This window comes from Alosa pseudoharengus, unplaced genomic scaffold (assembly GCF_046254945.1).
Source record: "Alosa pseudoharengus isolate Yale_2024_CS ecotype anadromous, Long Island Sound unplaced genomic scaffold, YU_APseudo_1.1 YU_APseudo_1.1_scf_6, whole genome shotgun sequence".
NCBI lineage: Eukaryota > Metazoa > Chordata > Actinopteri > Clupeiformes > Clupeidae > Alosa > Alosa pseudoharengus.
The window spans coordinates 20474755-20494425 of record NW_027468848.1 but is presented as its reverse complement, the minus strand read 5'-3'; the positions used below and the strand labels follow the sequence as shown (position 1 = coordinate 20494425).

General features: G+C 40.6%; 1 protein-coding gene and 1 pseudogene across 1 annotated transcript; both read left to right on the top strand.

Annotated features, from left to right (window-relative positions):
• The first annotated feature begins 201 nt into the window (after positions 1-201).
• On the top strand, positions 202-6495 carry LOC143106844 (UDP-glucuronosyltransferase 2A2-like; annotated as a pseudogene).
• Positions 6496-10505: 4010 nt separating this feature from the next.
• LOC143106843 (UDP-glucuronosyltransferase 2C1-like) lies at positions 10506-19364 on the top strand. Its single transcript, XM_076271318.1, has 7 exons — positions 10506-11223; positions 16658-17281; positions 17609-17757; positions 17960-18091; positions 18355-18442; positions 18660-18879; positions 19079-19364. Exons 1-7 carry the CDS (start codon positions 10506-10508, stop codon positions 19362-19364), a joined length of 2217 nt encoding a protein of 738 aa, XP_076127433.1.
• The last annotated feature ends 307 nt before the right edge of the window (positions 19365-19671 follow it).

The window sequence follows — 19671 nt, the reverse complement described above, 5'->3', positions numbered from 1 at the left end:
TTCAAGCATTGTTTTTGTTTTTATTGTTGAAAGGGTCTATACAGTATACGTACGTACCTATATTCCTTTTGTCATGCTATCCTCTGTTCACACAAGTACATTATCTTACCCATGCTCAAAGTTCAAGCTGTTGGGTAAATGATTGCAGGGAACAGATGACAGCCAACAGTCAGTTAACAACATCATGCTGGATTTGGCATCATGAAAGCGGGACAATGTATTATTTTTGTGCTTTTTGCACTGTGCGTTGTAAACACGGTAAACTGTGGGAACATCTTGGTCTGGCACACTGAAGGAAGTCACTGGATCAACATGAAGCCTGTGCTGGACACGCTAATTGAGAGAGGTCACAATGTCACCATGCTGTTTCAGAATGCCTCAATGTTCATCGATCCCAAGGAACACGCACATATTTTTTGATGAATGGATACACTTTTCTTTGTATGAGCTTGACCATTTCAGTTATGGGAGGATTTACTGGAGACTTCCCGGACTCCTAAGCAAAGATTCCGAACTTGGCATTAGAGTTTGTGATGCCATTCTGCGATCAGACACCCTTATGGAGAAACTGAAGCAGGACAAATACGACCTTCTATTTGCAGATCCTATTTATCCCTGCAGTGAGCTGGTAGCTGAGATTCTGGACATACCCTTTGTGTACTCTCTGCGTTTCTCAATAGCCAACACCATGGAGAGACTCTGTGGACAGCTGCCTGCTCCACCGTCATATGTTCCCGGCACTATGGTCAAACTGACTGACCAGATGAGCTTCACTGAAAGACTCGTCAATTTTGCTTTCTATCTGGTGCAGGATGCTGTGTACTACAGTGTATGGAGGAAGTATGATGAGTATTACGGGGAGATTTTGGGTAAGAGGCTTATGATTTTATGAGCCTAGTTAATGGCTTAAAAAAGTTATTTGTTTTGATATAGTGAAGGTGCCCCCAAAGGCTATGCTATACAGGTGCTGGTCATATAATTAGAATATCATCAAAAGTTGATTTATGTCAGTAATTCCATTCAAAAAGGGAAACTTGTATATTATATTAATTCATTACACACAGTACACAAATGTTAATCTATTTTACTTTTGATGATTATAACTGACAACTAATGAAAATCCCAAATTCAGTATCTCAGAAAATTTGAATATTACTTAAGAAAAATACAAAAAAAAAATTTTTTTTTTAGAAATGAACTGAAAAGTATGAGCATGTACAGCACTCAATACTTAGTTGGGGCTCCTCTTGCCTAAATGACTGCAGCTATGCAGCGTGGCATGGAGTCGATCAGTCTGTGGCACTGCTCAGGTGTCATGAGAGCCCAGGTTGCTCTGATAGTGGCCTTCAGGATTGTTGGTTCTGGCGTATCGCATCTTCCTCTTCACAATACCCCATAGATTTTCTACGGGGTTAAGGTCAGGCGAGTTTGCTGGCCAATTAAGAACAGGGATACCATGGTCAGGGGCGGACTGGGATCAAAAATCGGCCCTGGCATATTTGGCCCAAGCGGCCCTCAAATCGGTCGGGCACACCTAATTAAATACAAAATCTTTGCATTACCCTTGAATATGCATATATTTTCAACTGCCATGGAGCACTGAAAGTGATGTAGGCCTCATTGGTTATTTCTCTGACTGGTGAGGTAGGCATGGAGCATATGATATATTCAAGTAGGCTAACAAGCAATTATTAAAGAACAGTTTCTGCTTGAATTCAAAGTATAATTTCAAATTATTTAATGGGCTACAATTGACAGCAGCACCAAAAATTACTGAAGCCTATGTGTAAAGAGTTAAATTACCCAGATTGTCTTAGACATTAATGTAATTTATACCAGTTATCACTGTAAGACAACTGAAACAACACAAAATAAACAGGGCTGTTGCTGGAAATATTTTATTCCTGTAGGCTATACTACCTATCTACATTGCTGGTACATTTTGGAACAGTACAGCTACATGAACTAATTATCTTTAGTGTCCAGCCTATCGTATAGGTTATATATACTGTAGCTTAGTTGGCTTGTGCATGATGTGACGTTTTGTAACCTACATTTCCGTCAGTCTACAGTCTTTTAGCCCTTCTTTACCATGATAACCCTTCCAAGATAGAACCCTTCTCTACTTTGAGAGACCAACCACCACTCATGCCATCGATGTTTAATTTTGGGCGTCTGACGGAAACTGATCAATCTGACCAACAATTAACGTCGATTTGACACTATTTTGCTGTCCGGGTTTGCAAATCATTCATTTAGAAAATGTAAGTTGCGTTATTTGTTATTATAATCACAGCACGGCCTTACTATGTTATCATTAGGCTACCATATCATTACATTATCGCAATTTATAAGTCATCATAATCATCATAGTCAGCATGGCATGTCACAGCCTACCTGCTCCACGGAGTTCTTATCATGTATCCTCAACTAGGCTCGCTGCCCCTTGCTCTGTATGCTTGTATACATCCTCGTTCAAACTCAACGAACTTCAACATGTTGCTGACATATGCTAGCCTACTTGCAATGTTGTATTTTTGAAGCTTCTACATTGGTGATAATTTTGCACAATTGTCACTACCGGCACCCGCCGCAATTTCGTGTAGGTAACTTTGATTAACTTTTGACGCGCTCACAGAATCCTGGCTCTGAGCCAAAATCGGAAGGGTGGGGCCTGACGTGAGCCGTTATTGGATCAGTCCAGTGTTAATATTGAAATGTAACCAACGGGCCGCTGATTGTCCTTCCTCTGGGCCGATCGTTGGCCAAAATAATTAAATTATATAGCCTATTCTATCGGCCCAAAAGGTGCGTCGGCCCACCGGGAAAATGCCCGGTATGCCAGATGGCCAGTCCGCCCATGACCATGGTCCTTAAACCAGGTACTGGTAGATTTGGCACTGTGTGCAGGTGCCAAGTCCTGTTGGAAAATGAAATCTGCATTTCCATAAAGTTGGTCAGCAGCAGGAAGCATGAAGTGCTCTAAAACTTCCTGGAAGATGGCTGCGTTGACCTTGGACCTCAGAAAACACAGTGGACCAACACCAGCAGATGACATGGCACCCCAAGCACTGACTCTAGCTGCAGTCCACTCTTTGTGAATCTCCCCCACATTTCTAAATGGGTTTTGTTTCACAATCCTCTCCAGGGTGCGGTTATCCCTATTGCTTGTAGTTGTACACTTTTTTCTACCACATATTTTCCTTCCCTTCGCCTCTCTTAATGTGTTTGGACACAGAGCTCTGTGAACAGCCAGCCTCTTTAGCAATGACCTTGTGTCTTGCCCTCCTTGTGCAAGGTGTCAATGGTTGTCTTTTGGACAACTGTCAAGTCAGCAGTCTTCCCCATGATTGTGTAGCCTACAGAACTAGACTGAGAGACCTTTTATTTAAAGGCCTTTGCAGGTGTTTTGAGTTAATTAGCTGATTAGAGTGTGGCACCAGGTGTCTTCAATATTGAACCTTTTCACAATATTCTAATTTTCTGAGATACTGAATTTACACTCATTATCATCCATAAAATACACCCTGGATTACTGTATTGTTAGACCGGAGTTTCCCTTTGATAGTTCATGCATGTATGCAGGTTGTCTCCACACATGTCTTTAATACAGCATGCATCTCCTGCTAGCACTGTTTGTGTTGGATAACATGATGCGCTGTAATAGCATTTTTTAGATTAGGGCCCCTATCGTGCACCCGGCGCAAAAGTGGCGCAAAAGTGGCGCAAAGCGCGACGCAAAGCTTATTCTTATCTTAAACCCGGTCAGTGGCGGATTTTGCGCATTGCACTCTACTTTTATTAAACCTTGTGCCAAGGGGTGTGGCAGAAGTTGTGGTCTGGCGCATGATCCAAAAATCGCTCTCTTACATCCTCTAAAAATCATTACACCACTGACCAAGAAAAACCTGGTCTATAGCGAATGGCGCATATAAAGCACAGCTGAAGATGCACTGTCAAGAGATGTGAGCAGCAACTCTTCTGCAGGTAATATCCTTAGGATTTTTATTCAGTCATTCAAACATTATTAGGGGAAGTGTTGCTGTTTTCAGGCTATGTTTTCAATGTTTTCCTTGTCAGTCAATAGTGAAAGTAATTAACTGTCTTGTTGTTGACTATGAGACCACGTTAAGTTACTTTCACTTCATCTATGAGTTTAAATAATAGTGCATATGCATGTAGGCTATACTCTGCTAGTCACAAACAGGTTTTAGTAAAGCAAGGTTTATTGGAATCCCTGTTCCATACAGTCTCGCGTGCAAGCAGATTTGTTGAAATGTCTATCAAAATACCAATGTGCTGTTTGAAGTTGCGTTGCTTGCTGTTAAAGGGAATGACAGATGTCACTCTCATTGGCTGAGAGGATATTATGCCCAAACACCCAAGACTGATTAAGAAACAGAACAACCCTTTTGAACAATGCACCCGACGTTTGATAACAAAACCACCCTGAAGGTGGACTGGACACACCTCTACATAAATGTATTTAAGCTTTTTGCCACTGACCATGCATTTCTGATCACCAAAATAGGGCCCTAGGAGTGTTCCCCGCTGATCCCACCCTTACCACCGTTAACCCTACCCTGATCCCCACAGGGAAGCCCCCCTCTTTCTGTGAGCAGATGGGAAAAGCTGACCTCTGGTTGATTCGGACATACTGGGACTTTGATTATCCCCATCCCATCCTTCCTAACTTCAAATACGTTGGAGGAATTCACTGCAAACCTGCTAAGCCCCTACCAAAGGTGAGTCTGAATTCAGTGTGTCTGTGCAGCTCTGTTTGAATTGTTCTTTTTGCTGATTTAGTTTTTCTTCACCAACATGTGTCAGGATTATGTAATTTTAATCATATTTTAAAAACCTATTTTACACAACACAACACAAACGTTGTCAGTGTTTTGCATGTAAGTAGTCAGACATGTAATTTTTTCATCTCACATGGAGGAGTTTGTTCAGAGCTCTGGGGATGATGGGATTGTGGTGTTCACTTTGGGATCAATGATAGCAAACCTCACCAAAGAGAAGAGCAACATCATTGCCTCTGCCTTGGGGCAAATCCCACAGAAGGTTGTATAGCATCAGTCTCCATGACATGTCTGACCATTTCAAATATAATGTACTTAACAATGTTTCAAGGCATCCTATGCAAGATTTTTACCTGAATATAACAGGTTCGAAGTTATTTTGATGGTAAACAACTTGTAACGTGAATCGTGCACCTAGAATAGCTAGCAGCACCCTGCACACAGAGAACCAGCCTTGCAATTTGGCTGTTAGTGCCCCGAGAATCGTGAAACATTACCTATTCAGTAGAAATGGCTCTTTGGAGATTGTCTTCACCTGTTACTAGGCCTTCAGATCCAAAACAAATGCATATAGTACATGTACTGCTGTCTGGGGGGAAGGGCTCAAGCCAGAGCAATATTTACAATGACAAAGTAAAATACAAATACTCCGTGCCTTTAGGGGAGCCCTATAACCAGAAACTGCATTGGATGTCTTCAAACACATGGAGGTGGTGGAGGTACAAAGGAGAGAGGCCAGAGACTCTTGCTCCAAACACCAGACTGTATGAATGGATCCCACAGAATGACAGACAATTGTGTCCTGTTGTTCATCTGAAACCAAAAACACTTTATTGTCATGAAAACATAAATGTTGATTACATTCATCCATAGGTCAGTCTTGGTGAAAGCATTTGTTAATCACTGTTTAATCAACAACATGAAACGAGCAAAATTACACTGCCCGTTTTCACATCACCAGGACACCCCAAGACCAGGGCTTTTGTCACCCACGGTGGGACCAATGGGTTGTATGAGGCCATATATCATGGTGTTCCCATGGTGGGTATTCCACTATTTGGTGACCAACCAGACAACATGGTGCACATGAAAGCCAAAGGAGCTGCTGTCATCATGGACTACAACACCATGCAGGCCAAAGACCTTGCAGATGGACTGAAGACTGTAATCAATGATTCATCGTAAGCTTTGATTTCTTTTTATTTTAACATGTGATATCTGGTCAGTATAGATAACACACAGTAGATTTGCATGTTAGATATTGGTAGGTGCATAGAGTAAATATATATATATATATATATATATATTGGTGTTAGTTGGTGAATTGGTGGTATGCTGTCTCAGGTGAAAACAAACAGTGAAATATAGTGGTGTAATTCTGGCTGTAAAACTTTTATTGCCCACAGGTATAAGGCGAGTGCCCTGAAACTGTCCAAAATACACCATGACAGACCAGAGACGCCAAGGGATGAGGCCGTGTTTTGGGTAGAACATGTGATGTGCAACAAGGGGGCCAAGCATCTAGGAGTAGAAGCCCATAACCTCTCTTGGTACCAGTACCACTCTCTTGATGTGTTTGCATTTCTGACTGGAATAGTTCTACTGGTCCTCTTCACTATTTTCAAAAACTTGCACGTTTTGCTTTAAATTGTGCTGTTTGAGATCAAGTCGAAAAAATAAAAAAGAGTGAGTGACATGTCTTTGTACGGTAGACCTATAACCTGATCTTGTTCCCTTCTTCAGACATGTTTGTGCTTTATTCATGATTCAAGATTATTCTTTGTCTCATAGAAAATGTATTAAGGCTACACCATTAAATACTAACAAGTATAGTGGAATAGCAGACATCCAGTCCATATCACAAACAATTGCCAAAACAAGTACTATAAAAGAACATAAACACATTCAAGTACAGCTGCTAATTTCACTCACCTTATGTCCTGTCCTGAATATATGAGATTCATTACCAGATAGCAAGAGGCTGGTGGACCACTGTTGGCCCACAGGGGGGAGATCTTGCCTTTGCTCATTGGTTTTCCAGCCATCCACTTCTGGTGCCCTACAAAAACGCCCCACCATTTGACCAGTTCTGGACCAAACAATTTTTACATTTATTTAGTTATGCTTATTCATTTTAATAATCTTTTCTATTTTCACCCTAATATTTACAACAACTTAAATTAAAGATGGTGGTGGTCCAGCAGCGGATTAGAGTTTTTACCACTCAGGTATCTTTTTGTGTGTTTAATTGGAATCCTGTAGTATCTACTACAGTAGTATTTCATGTCTGTATAGGCCATAAATGTTTATATTGTCATACAAATCAATAAAAGTTTGAAATACCAAGCCAATTGATATCCAAAGTTATGTTATGTTACGTTACGCTACGTTACGTTGCGTTATGTTAGGCTATGTTATGCTATGCTAATGTTGCAAATGATTAGCATGTGCAGACAACCAAACAAAACAGTGATTACTATGTAAATGTACCCTGCGCGGTTCAGCCCTGCACACACCCGGACTTGAACCCGAAAACAGCAGCACCTCGGATCGGGAGTCAAGTGTGCTGGCAATCGAGCTAAAAGCCCAGGCTGCTAGTTTTCATGTCTTGCTCTTGAGGCGTCAGGGAGTGAGGTTTACTAGGGCTGTCAACAATATCGCAAAAGCTACCGGTACAATTTTCACAAAACTTCTTGGAAAGATTTAGCACAGGCTAAGGAAATCCCATACATGTTTGGACCCGATCAGACTGAAAGGGAACATTTTCCATATTGTAGGCTATTCTCGCAATGATCGCGAAAGTGAAACGTTTTATTTTAAATGATGAATTTGTGCAAGCCTGTGTCATTTCTTTCACGTCTTTCAACATAAATAATGCATTCATATGCTAGTAGTAATGCCAGAAATGACCGTGTATAGGCCTCTTAGAAATGATTGTTGCATCTTGCATATTATTTAGATGCGCACTCAATCGCGCATCCATGCAGGCAAAACGTGATCAAATGTGGCGACGTTTACAATACGTGATAGCCTACAGTTAATGTGAATCGCGGACAATAACCAAAGAAAGGAATTTACACCTCCATTCACCAATTAAAGGCTGTAGGCCTAGGCCTAGTGTTTCTACATGTGGCACAAAACGTCATTTCTGTCAGAAGGCAGTCTTTAATGCATACAGGGGTAACATGAGGTGAGTCAGACAGAAGAGGGGCCTGTCTTAGTAGCCTATTCCTGAATCCTGTCCCTTTCAAACTACGTTAAAATGGTGTGATTAGCCGCCAGCATAATAAAATCTAAATTAAAAGACAAAATCTTATATGGCTCCAAACCTATGAGTCTAAGCCTTAGTTTAAAAAAATCTTCAGTTGTAAGTGATAATTAAAGAACCACATTCTGTGTAATATAGAGGTCATCATAAGATACTCTAGTTTGTAATTTCTTTTAAAGTATACATTTTGAACACAAATGGAGTCACGGGTCCAGGGATGGACCAGTGAAGTTGCTTCTTCTCCACCCTTCTCTTTTCACAAAACTCACCAGGGGGGGGGGGGGGGGGGGGGGCATCTGTGTCCAGGGGTTCATAATCAATCCATGCCATGCCTATGTCCGTCAAAAGTTTGGAATAACCTAATTGACTGACCTAACTAACGACTTGTTTGTGATTTTTAATAATAGTTTTGCATGGTAGGAAATGTATTGAAATTCTGTTTGGGGGTCCCTCAGACCCCACCACAGATTTGGTCCCCCCCAATGTTGACATCATGACTACGGCCTTGGGTCACCCCACTTACAGCGGGGGAAATAAGTATTGAACACGTCAACATTTTTTCAGTAAGTACAGTATACTTCCAATAAGGCTATTTGGATGAAAGTGTTATGTGTAATAAAGTGGAATGACACAGGAAAAAAAGTATTAAACACGACTAATGAAATTTCTGAAATACTTTGTGGAAAAGCCTTTATATGTGATGACAGCTTCAAGGCATTTCCTGTATGACGAACTAATCAGTCACAGTCAATTTCAGTTCAATTGGGATTTTGGCCCATTCTTTTAAACAGAGTCTTTTAATATTGAAGATTACAGGGGTCCTTCTTGTGAATCCTGATCTTTAGTTAACTTCCAAAACTGTTTCATTTGATTTTATTTTAAAGGTAAACTATGTGGTAATGGCAATTTCCTTACTGTTTTCTCGGTTTTTGCTTCTTTTTCGCTGGCTCTGTCATGACGAATGCCTGAGAAACTCCATCGCTACCTTTTTCTAGCCGGTGCCTGGCGTGTATGTGTATTTGAATGCAGTAAAGCAATTCGTTACACTCGTTATACTTCGGCCCGCCGGCCCACAGTTGCAAGGGTGGTTTTTCTGCTCACAGGCACTAGGGGGAAGCGAGACGGACACCATTCAACCCGAAAAAAGTAATATAACCATTCCAATGACTCTGAAGCTGTTAAATGAAGGTAAATTAAGCTAAAAAAACTTGCATGTTAAGCTAAAAAACCTGCATAGTGTGCCTTTAAGTCAGGGCCTTGATTTCCTTTCTCTAAAACCAATTGAGAGTTTCCTTTGCTGAATGTTTTGGATCACTGTCCTGCTTGAAGGTCTAGCCATGTCTCATCCTCATCATCCTGGCAAGATTCCCCCAGAACAAAATGACTCCATTCATCATTCCTTCAACTGTATGAAGTCTGCCAGTACAATGAAAAACAGCCCTACACCATGATGCCTCCACCTCCAAACCTCACTGTTGGTATGGTACAGTAATTTTAGGGTGATGCACAGTGTCATTTCTCCTCCAAATATGGTGTGTAGTATGACCAAAAAGTTCATCCAAAAAGTTACATTTTGCTCTCGCATGACCAGAATACATTCTCTTAGTATTTCATAGGCTTGTCCAAATGTTGTGTAGCAAACTTTCAACGAGCTTCCAGGGGCGTCGGACTGGGGGTAAAACCAGTACTGATTACTAGGGCCCCACTATTCCCCTACTAGGGGAGGGAGGGCCCTTGAAAAGTCTGTAATATATTTTATTATATTTATTATGAGGGCCCATCAGGACTGCCTATGCATAGGGCCCAGGATCTTGTGCTACGCCCCTGCGAGCTTCAACATGTTTTTCTTCAGTAATAGAGTCATGCAGGGGTGAGCGTGCATAGAGGACATGGCGGTGGAGTGCATTAGGCCTACCTTTGATTTTCTGCTGCCTCATTAGGCCTACCTTTGATTGTATCTGCTGCCTCCAAGTCTTTCTGGAGCTTTCTCCGAGTTGTCCTTGGCTACTCTTTTGACTATCATTCTGACTTCCTAGTCAGAAATCTTGCGAGGGCCCCAGCCATAGCGCAACTGGCTGGGGCACCTGCACCGTATGCCGGCAACCCGGGTTCGATTCCCGCCCCGTGGTCCCTTCCGAATCCCACCCGACTCTCTCCCACTCACTTCCTGTCATTCTCCACTATCCTGTCAATTAAAGGCATAAAAGCCAAAAATATATACTTAAAAAAAAAAAAAACTCAGATTGTTTGTTATCAACTTGTAACTGGCTTAAAGGCCCCCTAGCGGTCACATATACAACATATATTTTTTGTCATGCTAAAAATAGTACATTATCTTACCCATGCTCAAAGTTCAAGCTGTTGGATAAATGATTGCAGATCAAAGATCACATCCAACAGTCAGTTAACAACATCATGCTGGATTTGGCATCATGAAAGCGGGACAATGTATTATTTTTGTGCTTTTTGCACTGTGCGTTGTAAACACGGTAAACTGTGGGAACATCTTGGTCTGGCACACTGAAGGAAGTCACTGGATCAACATGAAGCCTGTGCTGGACACGCTAATTGAGAGAGGTCACAATGTCACCATGCTGTTTCAGAATGCCTCAATGTTCATCGATCCCAAGGAACACGCACAGTACAACTACTATCTGTTTAATGTATCCATCCCCATGTCTGAAATTATGGAGTTTTTTGATGAATGGATACACTTTTCTTTGTATGAGCTCGACCATTTCAATTATGGGAGGATTTACTGGAGGCTCTACAAAATCTTGAGTAAAGATGCCGAACTTGGCCTCAGAATTTGTGATGGCATTCTGCGATCAGACACCCTTATGGAGAAACTGAAGCAGGACAAATATGACCTTCTATTTGCAGATCCTATTTATCCCTGCAGTGAACTGGTAGCTGAGATTCTGGACATACCCTTTGTGTACTCTCTGCGTTTCTCAATAGCCAACACCCTGGAGAGACTCTGTGGACAGCTGCCTGCTCCACCGTCATATGTTCCCGGCACTATGGTCAAACTGACTGACCAGATGAGTTTCACTGAAAGACTCATCAATTTAGGATTCTATCTTGCACAGGATGCTATGTATCACAGTTTATGGAAGAAGTATGATGAGTATTACAGCGATATTTTGGGTAAGAGGCAATGTTTTGAGCCTATTTAATTGCTTAAAAAGTTTTTTATTTGTTTTGATATGGCGAAGGTGCCCCCAAAGGCTATATGCTATTCAAATTTAAATGTAAATTCTCAAACGAAAATGTACACTCATTATAATCCATAAAATACACCCTAGATTATTGTTAGACCGGAGTTTCCCTTTTAGGACAGTGCATGCATGATCTATATGCAGGTTGTCTCCACACGTGTCTTTAATACAGCATGCATCTCCTGCTAGGACTGTTTGTGTTGGATAACACACGCTGTAGCCTAATAGTATTTTCATGTTAGGAGTGTTCCTCACTGATCCCACCACTGTTAACCCTACCCTGATCCCCACAGGGAAGCCCACCTCTTTCTGTGAGCTAATGGGAAAAGCTGACCTCTGGTTGATTCGGACATACTGGGACTTTGATTATCCCCGCCCCATCCTTCCTAACTTCAAATACGTTGGAGGAATTCACTGCAAACCTGCTAAACCCCTACCAAAGGTGAGTCTGAATTCAGTGTGTCTGTGCAGCTGTTTGAATTGTTCCTTTTGCTGATTAAGTTTCTCTTCATCAACATGTGTCAGGATTATGTCATTTAAATCATATTCTCAAATTATATTTTACACAACACAACACAAACGTTGTCAGTGTTTTGCATATAAGTAGTCAGACATGTACTTTTTTCATCCCACAAGGACATGGAGGAGTTTGTTCAGAGCTCTGGGGATGATGGGATTGTGGTGTTCACTTTGGGATCAATGATCGCAAACCTCACCAAAGAGAAGAACAATATCATTGCCTCAGCCTTGGGGCAAATCCCACAGAAGGTTGTATACTGTAGCATCAGTATCATGTCTGACCATTTCAAAAATAATGTAACAATGTTTCAAGGCATCCTGCAAGTTTTTTACCTGAATATAATAGCTTCGAAGTTATTTTGATGGTAAGCAAATTTGTAGAATGAATTGTGCACCTAGCAAAGCTAGTAGCACCCTGCTGACAGAGAACCAGCCTTGCAATTTGGCTGTCAGTGCGTCAAGAATCGTGAACATTACTTGTTCAGTAGAAATGGTTCTTTGGAGATCGTCTTCGCCTGTTACTAGGCTTTCAGATCCAAAACAAAATGTACAACCTTAAATCAGAAAAAGTTGGGACGTTGTGTAAAATGCGATTAAATGTATAAATGTAATAATCTGCAAATCTCTTAAACTCATATTTAGTTTGTCAAAAGGATACAGACAACATATAAAATGTGGAAAATATATGTTTATTTTGAATTTGATCCCAGCAACACATTTCAAAAAAAGTTGGGATGGGTGTAACAAAATGCTGGAAAAGTTGTGTAATGAATGATAAAGAAAAGAAAAGGAGGAATGTTTATAACTGCAACATGATTGGAAAAATAGTATCCCAGTGATGCATCCTCTTAGAAAAAAAAAATGTAGGGTTATTTATCACTCTGTGTAAACCTGTGTGCACAAATGATGAAACAGTGTCATTGTAATGATCTTAACATGAAATTGTGAAGTATTTGGGGAGTTTGTCATCCACAGTACATAATATCATTAAAATATTCAAAGAATCCCGAGAAATCTTTGCAAACTAGGGATAAAGCTGAGAAACAATGTTAGATGGCCGTGGTCTTTTGGAGGTGCATTAGTGCCTACAGCATGCATCTTGCACATCTGGCAAGGCATAATCAATTCTTAATGATGTATACAGGTTTTGAGCAACATATACTGACATCCAGGCAATGTTTTTCTCCAGGGAAGACCTTGAATTTTTCAGGAAAACAATACCAAAATGAATTTTGCACATATTTAGCAGGTGAGGTAGTCCAGGTGCGAAAATGAACTGTCTGCAGTCCAGACCTGTTAAATGAGGTGCATCATGGAATGGAAAACATGATTAAGAATACCTCATGCTGTTGAGCAACAGAAATCCTTTGTCGGACAGGAATGGGAGAACAAAACTCTAACAACTGGTATTCTCAGTTCCTTTAAATATTTACAGAATTTTGTTAAATGAAGAACTTGAATGAAAAGGTGAAGCAGCACAGTGGTAAACATTCCCTATCCCAACTTTTTTTGAAACGTGTTGCTGGCATGAAATTAAAAATGATCATATATTTTCCATGGAATTGTCAAAATTGAATATGTTGTCTATGTCCCTTTTGCTGCTAAATATGGGTTTACAAGACTTGTTTATTATCACATGTTTTTATTTGCATTTTACACATCGTCCCAACTTTCTCTGATATGGGGTTGTGGTACATGTACCGATGTCTGGGGGAAGGCCTCAAGCCATGAGCAATAATTACAATGCCACCAGAAACTGCATTGGATGTCTTCAAACAATGAACATGAATCTTGTTTTTCTGAAAATGTATCAATTTTAATATAAATACTGTATGTAAAAATGATTTTCATCTATGTATTACAACATGTAAAAAATAGAACAAGACGAGTTTAAATTGAAATGAATCCTGTCACTAATTTGAATATATACATACTTACAAGGTATTGTGGAGGTACAAAGGAGAGAGGCCAGAGACTCTTGCTCCAAACACCAGACTATATGAATGGATCCCACAGAATGACCTTCTGGGTGAGTGTCATTTTTATGGGAGACCGACAGTGATTATTTGATACAGTTGTGTCCTGTTGTTCATCTGGCACCAAAAAACACTTTATTGTCATGGAAACGTAAATGTTGATTACATTCATCCATAGGTCAGTCTTGGTGAAAGCATTTGTTAATCACTGTTTAATCAATGACATCAAACGAGCAAAATTACACTGCCCGTTTTCACATCACCAGGACACCCCAAGACCAGGGCTTTTGTCACCCACGGTGGGACCAATGGGTTGTATGAGGCCATATATCATGGTGTTCCCATGGTGGGTATTCCACTGTTTTTTGACCAGCCAGACAACATGGTGCACATGAAAGCCAAAGGAGCTGCTGTCATCATGGACTACAACACCATGCAGACCAAAGACCTTGCAGATGGACTAAAGACTGTAATCAATGATCCATCGTAAGCTTTGATTTCTTTTTACTTTAACATGTGATATCTGGTCATTATAGATAACATACAGTAGATCTGCATGTTAGATATTGGTAGGTGCATAGAGTAAATATGCCTATTTTGGTGTTTGTTGGTGAATTGGTGTGCTGTCTCAGGTGAAAACGAACAGTGAAAAATGGTGGTGAAATTCTGGCTGACTTTTATTGCCCCCAGGTATAAGGCGAGTGCCATGAAACTGTCCAAAATACACCATGACAGACCAGAGACGCCAAGGGATGAGGCCGTGTTTTGGATAGAACATGTGATGCGCAACAAGGGGACCAAGCATCTAAGAGTAGAAGCCCATAACCTCTCTTGGTACCAGTACCACTCTCTTGATGTGTTTGCGTTTCTGATTGGGATAGTTCTACTGGTCCTCTTCACCGTTTTCAAAACTTGCAAGATTTGCTTTAGAATGTGCTGTCTGAGAACAAATCAAAAGAACAAACAAGAGTGACTGATATCTTTACTGATGTTTCCTGTTTATGTACTTGGTTCTAAAAGCTGATACCGTTTCAAGACATGTCTTCATGGCAAGCGTTGGTGGCCAGTGTCTGATCTGTGTAATGCATGAAGGTTGTGCTTTATTCAAGAATCAAGATTACTGTTTTTCCGTTGTAAAATTGGTCTTGGACATAAAGGGTGCCAGCTTAAATACATCTGCAGTGCAATAACAGACATAAAGTGTATATTACAAACAAGTGCCGACAAAAAAACCGAATGAAGTTTATTCAAGTAAATGTCGTGTAGGGTTTCACTGACAGAGGGTTGAAAGAACTTTTACTGTATAACTATTTTGGTATCTTTTTCTGTGTTTAACCCTTGTGAGATGTTCATATTTTTGTTATACAGCCAATGTTCCCGGATCTGGTGGACCCATCACATTATTAGGCTTTTAAATCAATAAAGCCATAACAATTTTTGTAAAAATACTTAACATATTTTTACTTTAGCTCAATTACCAATATATATACAGACATAATTTATGGTTCATATTTGCCATTTACCCCTGTGAGATCACATTTATGAACATATGATCGTTTTCATTTTTTTGTAAAAAAAAAAGGTAAAAAATAGAAACAAGACTTTTGATCATTAATGGTGCTTATTTCTTAGAACTTAATCAGAACAGGTGAAATTGCTTGAAATGTAAAAATTTTGTAACTTTGTGTTGGAATAGCAGGTGCAGAAGGACAACATTCCCGCACACAGAAACCTACACTCATGCCTACACGCACACATACAGACGCACAGACACACACAGAGACACACAGACACACACAGAGATGCACAGACACACACACGCATGCCTGCACACGCACGCACGCACGCACGCACGAACGCACACACACACACACACACACACACACACACACACAGCAGGCCCAGTTAGGAGGACACCGTTACTGTAAGGTACATAGCACCTACAATTATTACACTCGGGTCCAGTAGACCCGAACACCTCATATGTAATAGTTATGTGTAGGGGGGGTGTACTGTGTGCAGTCATTGAAAATAAGTTTTTATGTATTTTTCATGTTATTTACAGAAAATGAGCTATGGCCAATGACTTTGAGTTAGAAGAAATAATAAATAGCATAATTTTTCTTTTAGCAAACATTAAAAATGGGTCCCACAGACCTGAACACCTTACAAGGGTTAATTGGAATTCTGTAGTGGGAGATGTTCATAATATAGCTGTGTAGTATAGCTTTCTCAAAAAGACCATCCAGAGAGGGGGATGCTATCTCATAATTAATTGCTGTGTCCACCAGTCTGCTGATCAGTCAAATAGCAAGTCTTTTTTCAGTGTTTAGAATGAGATGATGGTCATCACAACATTGAACAACTTTCTAACCTCTAACTATAGCCTGAAAATGGCATTGTCTGTATCTATATGTCTGTGTCCTCAGAAAGCTTGACAATAAAAGGTCTAGGATGACTACTTGTATGATCATTTGTATACTGTAATATGAAATATTATATTGATACTTGCTTGTCTGCTCAGCTCCAACATAAGCATCAAGTGATTCTTGTTAACAGATCCAAACTACAGGCAGCATTCAATATATTGTATACTTACATACTGTATTCCTAGATCAGATTACAGTAACCTCTGCTCACACAAGCACATACCTTACAACCCCCTTACTGCTCAAAGTTCATGCTAATGAGTAAATTATTACACAGAACAGGTCACAGCCAAGAGTTAGGCTACACATATCACTGTTTCTGGAATACTGCCATCAGTTGCCATCATGAAAGCTGGACAACGTGCTTTTCTCGTGGTTTTTGCACTATGCGTTGTACCTACGGTAAACTGTGGGAATATCTTGGTCTGGCACACTGAAGGAAGTCACTGGATCAACATGAAACCTGCGCTGGATGTGCTGATTGACAGAGGCCACAAAGTCACCATCCTGTTTCAGAATGCCACCATGTTCATCAATCCTAAGGAACACACACAGTACAACTACCACCTGTTTAACGTCTCCATTTCCATGTCAGAAATAGAGGAGGTTTTTGACGACTTCATGCAATTTTCTCTGTATGAACTCGACCATTTCAGTTATGTAAGGATTTACTGGAGGCTCTACAAAATCCTGAGTAAAGATGCCGAAATTGGCCTTAAAATTTGTGATGGCATTCTGCGGTCAGGTGCCCTCTTGGAGAAACTGAAGCAGGAGAAATATGACCTCCTGTTCGCAGACCCCCTTTTCGCCGGCAGCGAGCTCCTGGCTGAGATTCTGGACATACCCTTTGTGTACTCACTGCGTTTCTCACCGGCCAACTCCATGGAGAGACTCTGTGGACAGCTGCCTGCTCCACCGTCATATGTTCCTGGCACTACGGTGAAACTCACTGACCAGATGAGCTTTACTGAAAGACTCGTCAATTTTGTTTTCTATGTGGTGCAGGATGCTGTGTACCACAGTGTATGGAGAAAGTATAATGAGTATTACAGCGATATTTTGGGTAAGAGCCAATCGATTGCTCACTTCAAGTTGCAGGAGCACGTCCACAGACCTTGTCTTATAGTCTGCAAATTGGCAACTACACAAGATACTGCGGTGCCCGTAGCACATCCTTTTGGACAGATTATGCATGCTCTACATATACAGTATTTTTTCCACCATGTGTCTCTACATGTATCTCCTATTATTACTCCTATATTTTCAGATAAGGAAACATACAGTTTTCCTGGCTGATTCCACCCTACTCTGATCCCTACAGGGAAGCCCACCTCTTTCTGTGAGACATACAGTTTTCCTGGCTGATTCCACCCTACTCTGATCCCTACAGGGAAGCCCACCTCTTTCTGTGAGCTAATGGGCAAAGCTGACCTCTGGTTGATTCGGACATACTGGGACTTTGATTATCCCCGCCCCATCCTTCCTAACTTCAAATACATTGGAGGAATTCACTGCAAACCTGCCAAACCCTTACCAAAAGTGAGTCTGAATTCAATATGTCTGCACAGGTCTGCTTGAATTGCTAATTTTGCTAATTTAGCTTTTCCTCATTGGCACAAGCCAGGGATAGGGAATCAAATATCACATTTGACGATTGATTACTAATACTAGGTTTATCTGTAGTCCATTACTAGCTGTCTGTATTCTGAAGTAGTCAGACATGTAATGTTTTCCCAACAAGGACATGGAGGAGTTTGTTCAGAGTTCTGGGGATGATGGGATAGTGATTTTTACTTTGGGATCAATGATTGCAACCCTCACCAAAGAGAAGACAAACATCATTGCCTCGGCCTTGGGGCAAATCCCACAGAAGGTTGTATAGCATCTGTATCCATTGCAGGTCAAATGATTCCAAATTTTGTTTGAAGTTAAGTAAGTAATGTTCAGCCATCTACATTTCTGTTTCTGTAGGGGTGGGACATGTCTCCACTCTGGGAGAGATCAATCCTAATACTAACTCAAACCCATAAACACAATGTGTTCATTTTGAAGCAGCAAATCAATAAATACATGAGCACACTCCCCACTTTCTTGGATCTAAATTGGCCTCTCATTTAATGTGTCCTTACCTAACAGGTGTTGTGGAGGTACCAGGGGGAGAAGCCAGATACTCTTGCTCCAAACACTAGACTGTATGAATGGATCCCACAGAATGACCTGTTGGGTGGGTGTTATGGAAGACAGTTATTATTATTTCGTACTGATGTCTCCTGTTGTCTGATAAATTACACACTAAAACACTTTGCATTCATGGAAAGTCCCTGGAAAAGTAAATGCTGATGGCATATTGTCATCCAATGTATTTACATTAAATGATGAAACCATAATAACTACTACTATTTGATGGCATCAAAATACAGCAAAATTACAATGTTCACCAGGACACCCCAAAACCAGAGCTTTTGTCACCCACGGTGGGACCAATGGGTTGTATGAGGCCATATATCATGGTGTTCCCATGGTGGGTATTCCACTGTTTGCTGACCAGCCAGACAACATGGTGCACATGAAAGCCAAAGGAGCTGCTGTCATCATGGACTACAACACCATGCAGGCCAAAGACCTTGTGGACGGACTGAGGACAGTGATCAATGATCCATCGTAAGCTTTGATTTCTTTTTATTTTAACATGAGATATCTGGTATAGATAAACATACAGTAGATTTGTTAGATATTGGTAAGTAAAGGTACAGTAGACCTATTTTTGGTGTTTGTGAATTGGTACAGTTGTTTCAGGTAAAAACAAATAAAAAATAATGTTTTAACTTTGGCTGACTTCTATTGTTCATCTGTTCCACAGGTATAAAGCTAGCACCATGAAACTGTCCAAAATACACCATGACAGACCAGAGACGCCAAGGGATGAGGCCGTGTTTTGGATAGAACATGTGATGCGCAACAAGGGGGCCAAGCATCTAAGAGTAGAAGCCCATAACCTCTCTTGGTACCAGTACCACTCTCTTGATGTGTTTGCGTTTCTGATTGGGATAGTTCTACTGGTCCTCTTCACCGTTTTCAAAACTTGCAAGATTTGCTTTAAATTGTGCTGTTTGAGATCATCAAATCGAAAAAACAAACAAGAGTAAACTATTTCATTTCATTTTGACTTTTGAAGCACTGTACCCTTTATTTATTTTGTTTACTTCAGCTTTTGTTGAGAGCTGCTTTTCTGATGCTTTGAAATCCTTTCTGTAATTTGTTGATTTTGGCTCATATTGGTGGCTGACTGACAGTGACTGATGATTGTATGTAGGCCATGCATTCAATGTTTTATGAAGATTGTTCAGGTTATAAGCACCTCATTAAATATCTAGTTGTTGTTTTTTTAAAGTAAACTATCAGCCTACCAGCTCACTTCCCCGTACCTCAATGCCTCTGACGCAGGAACTGATC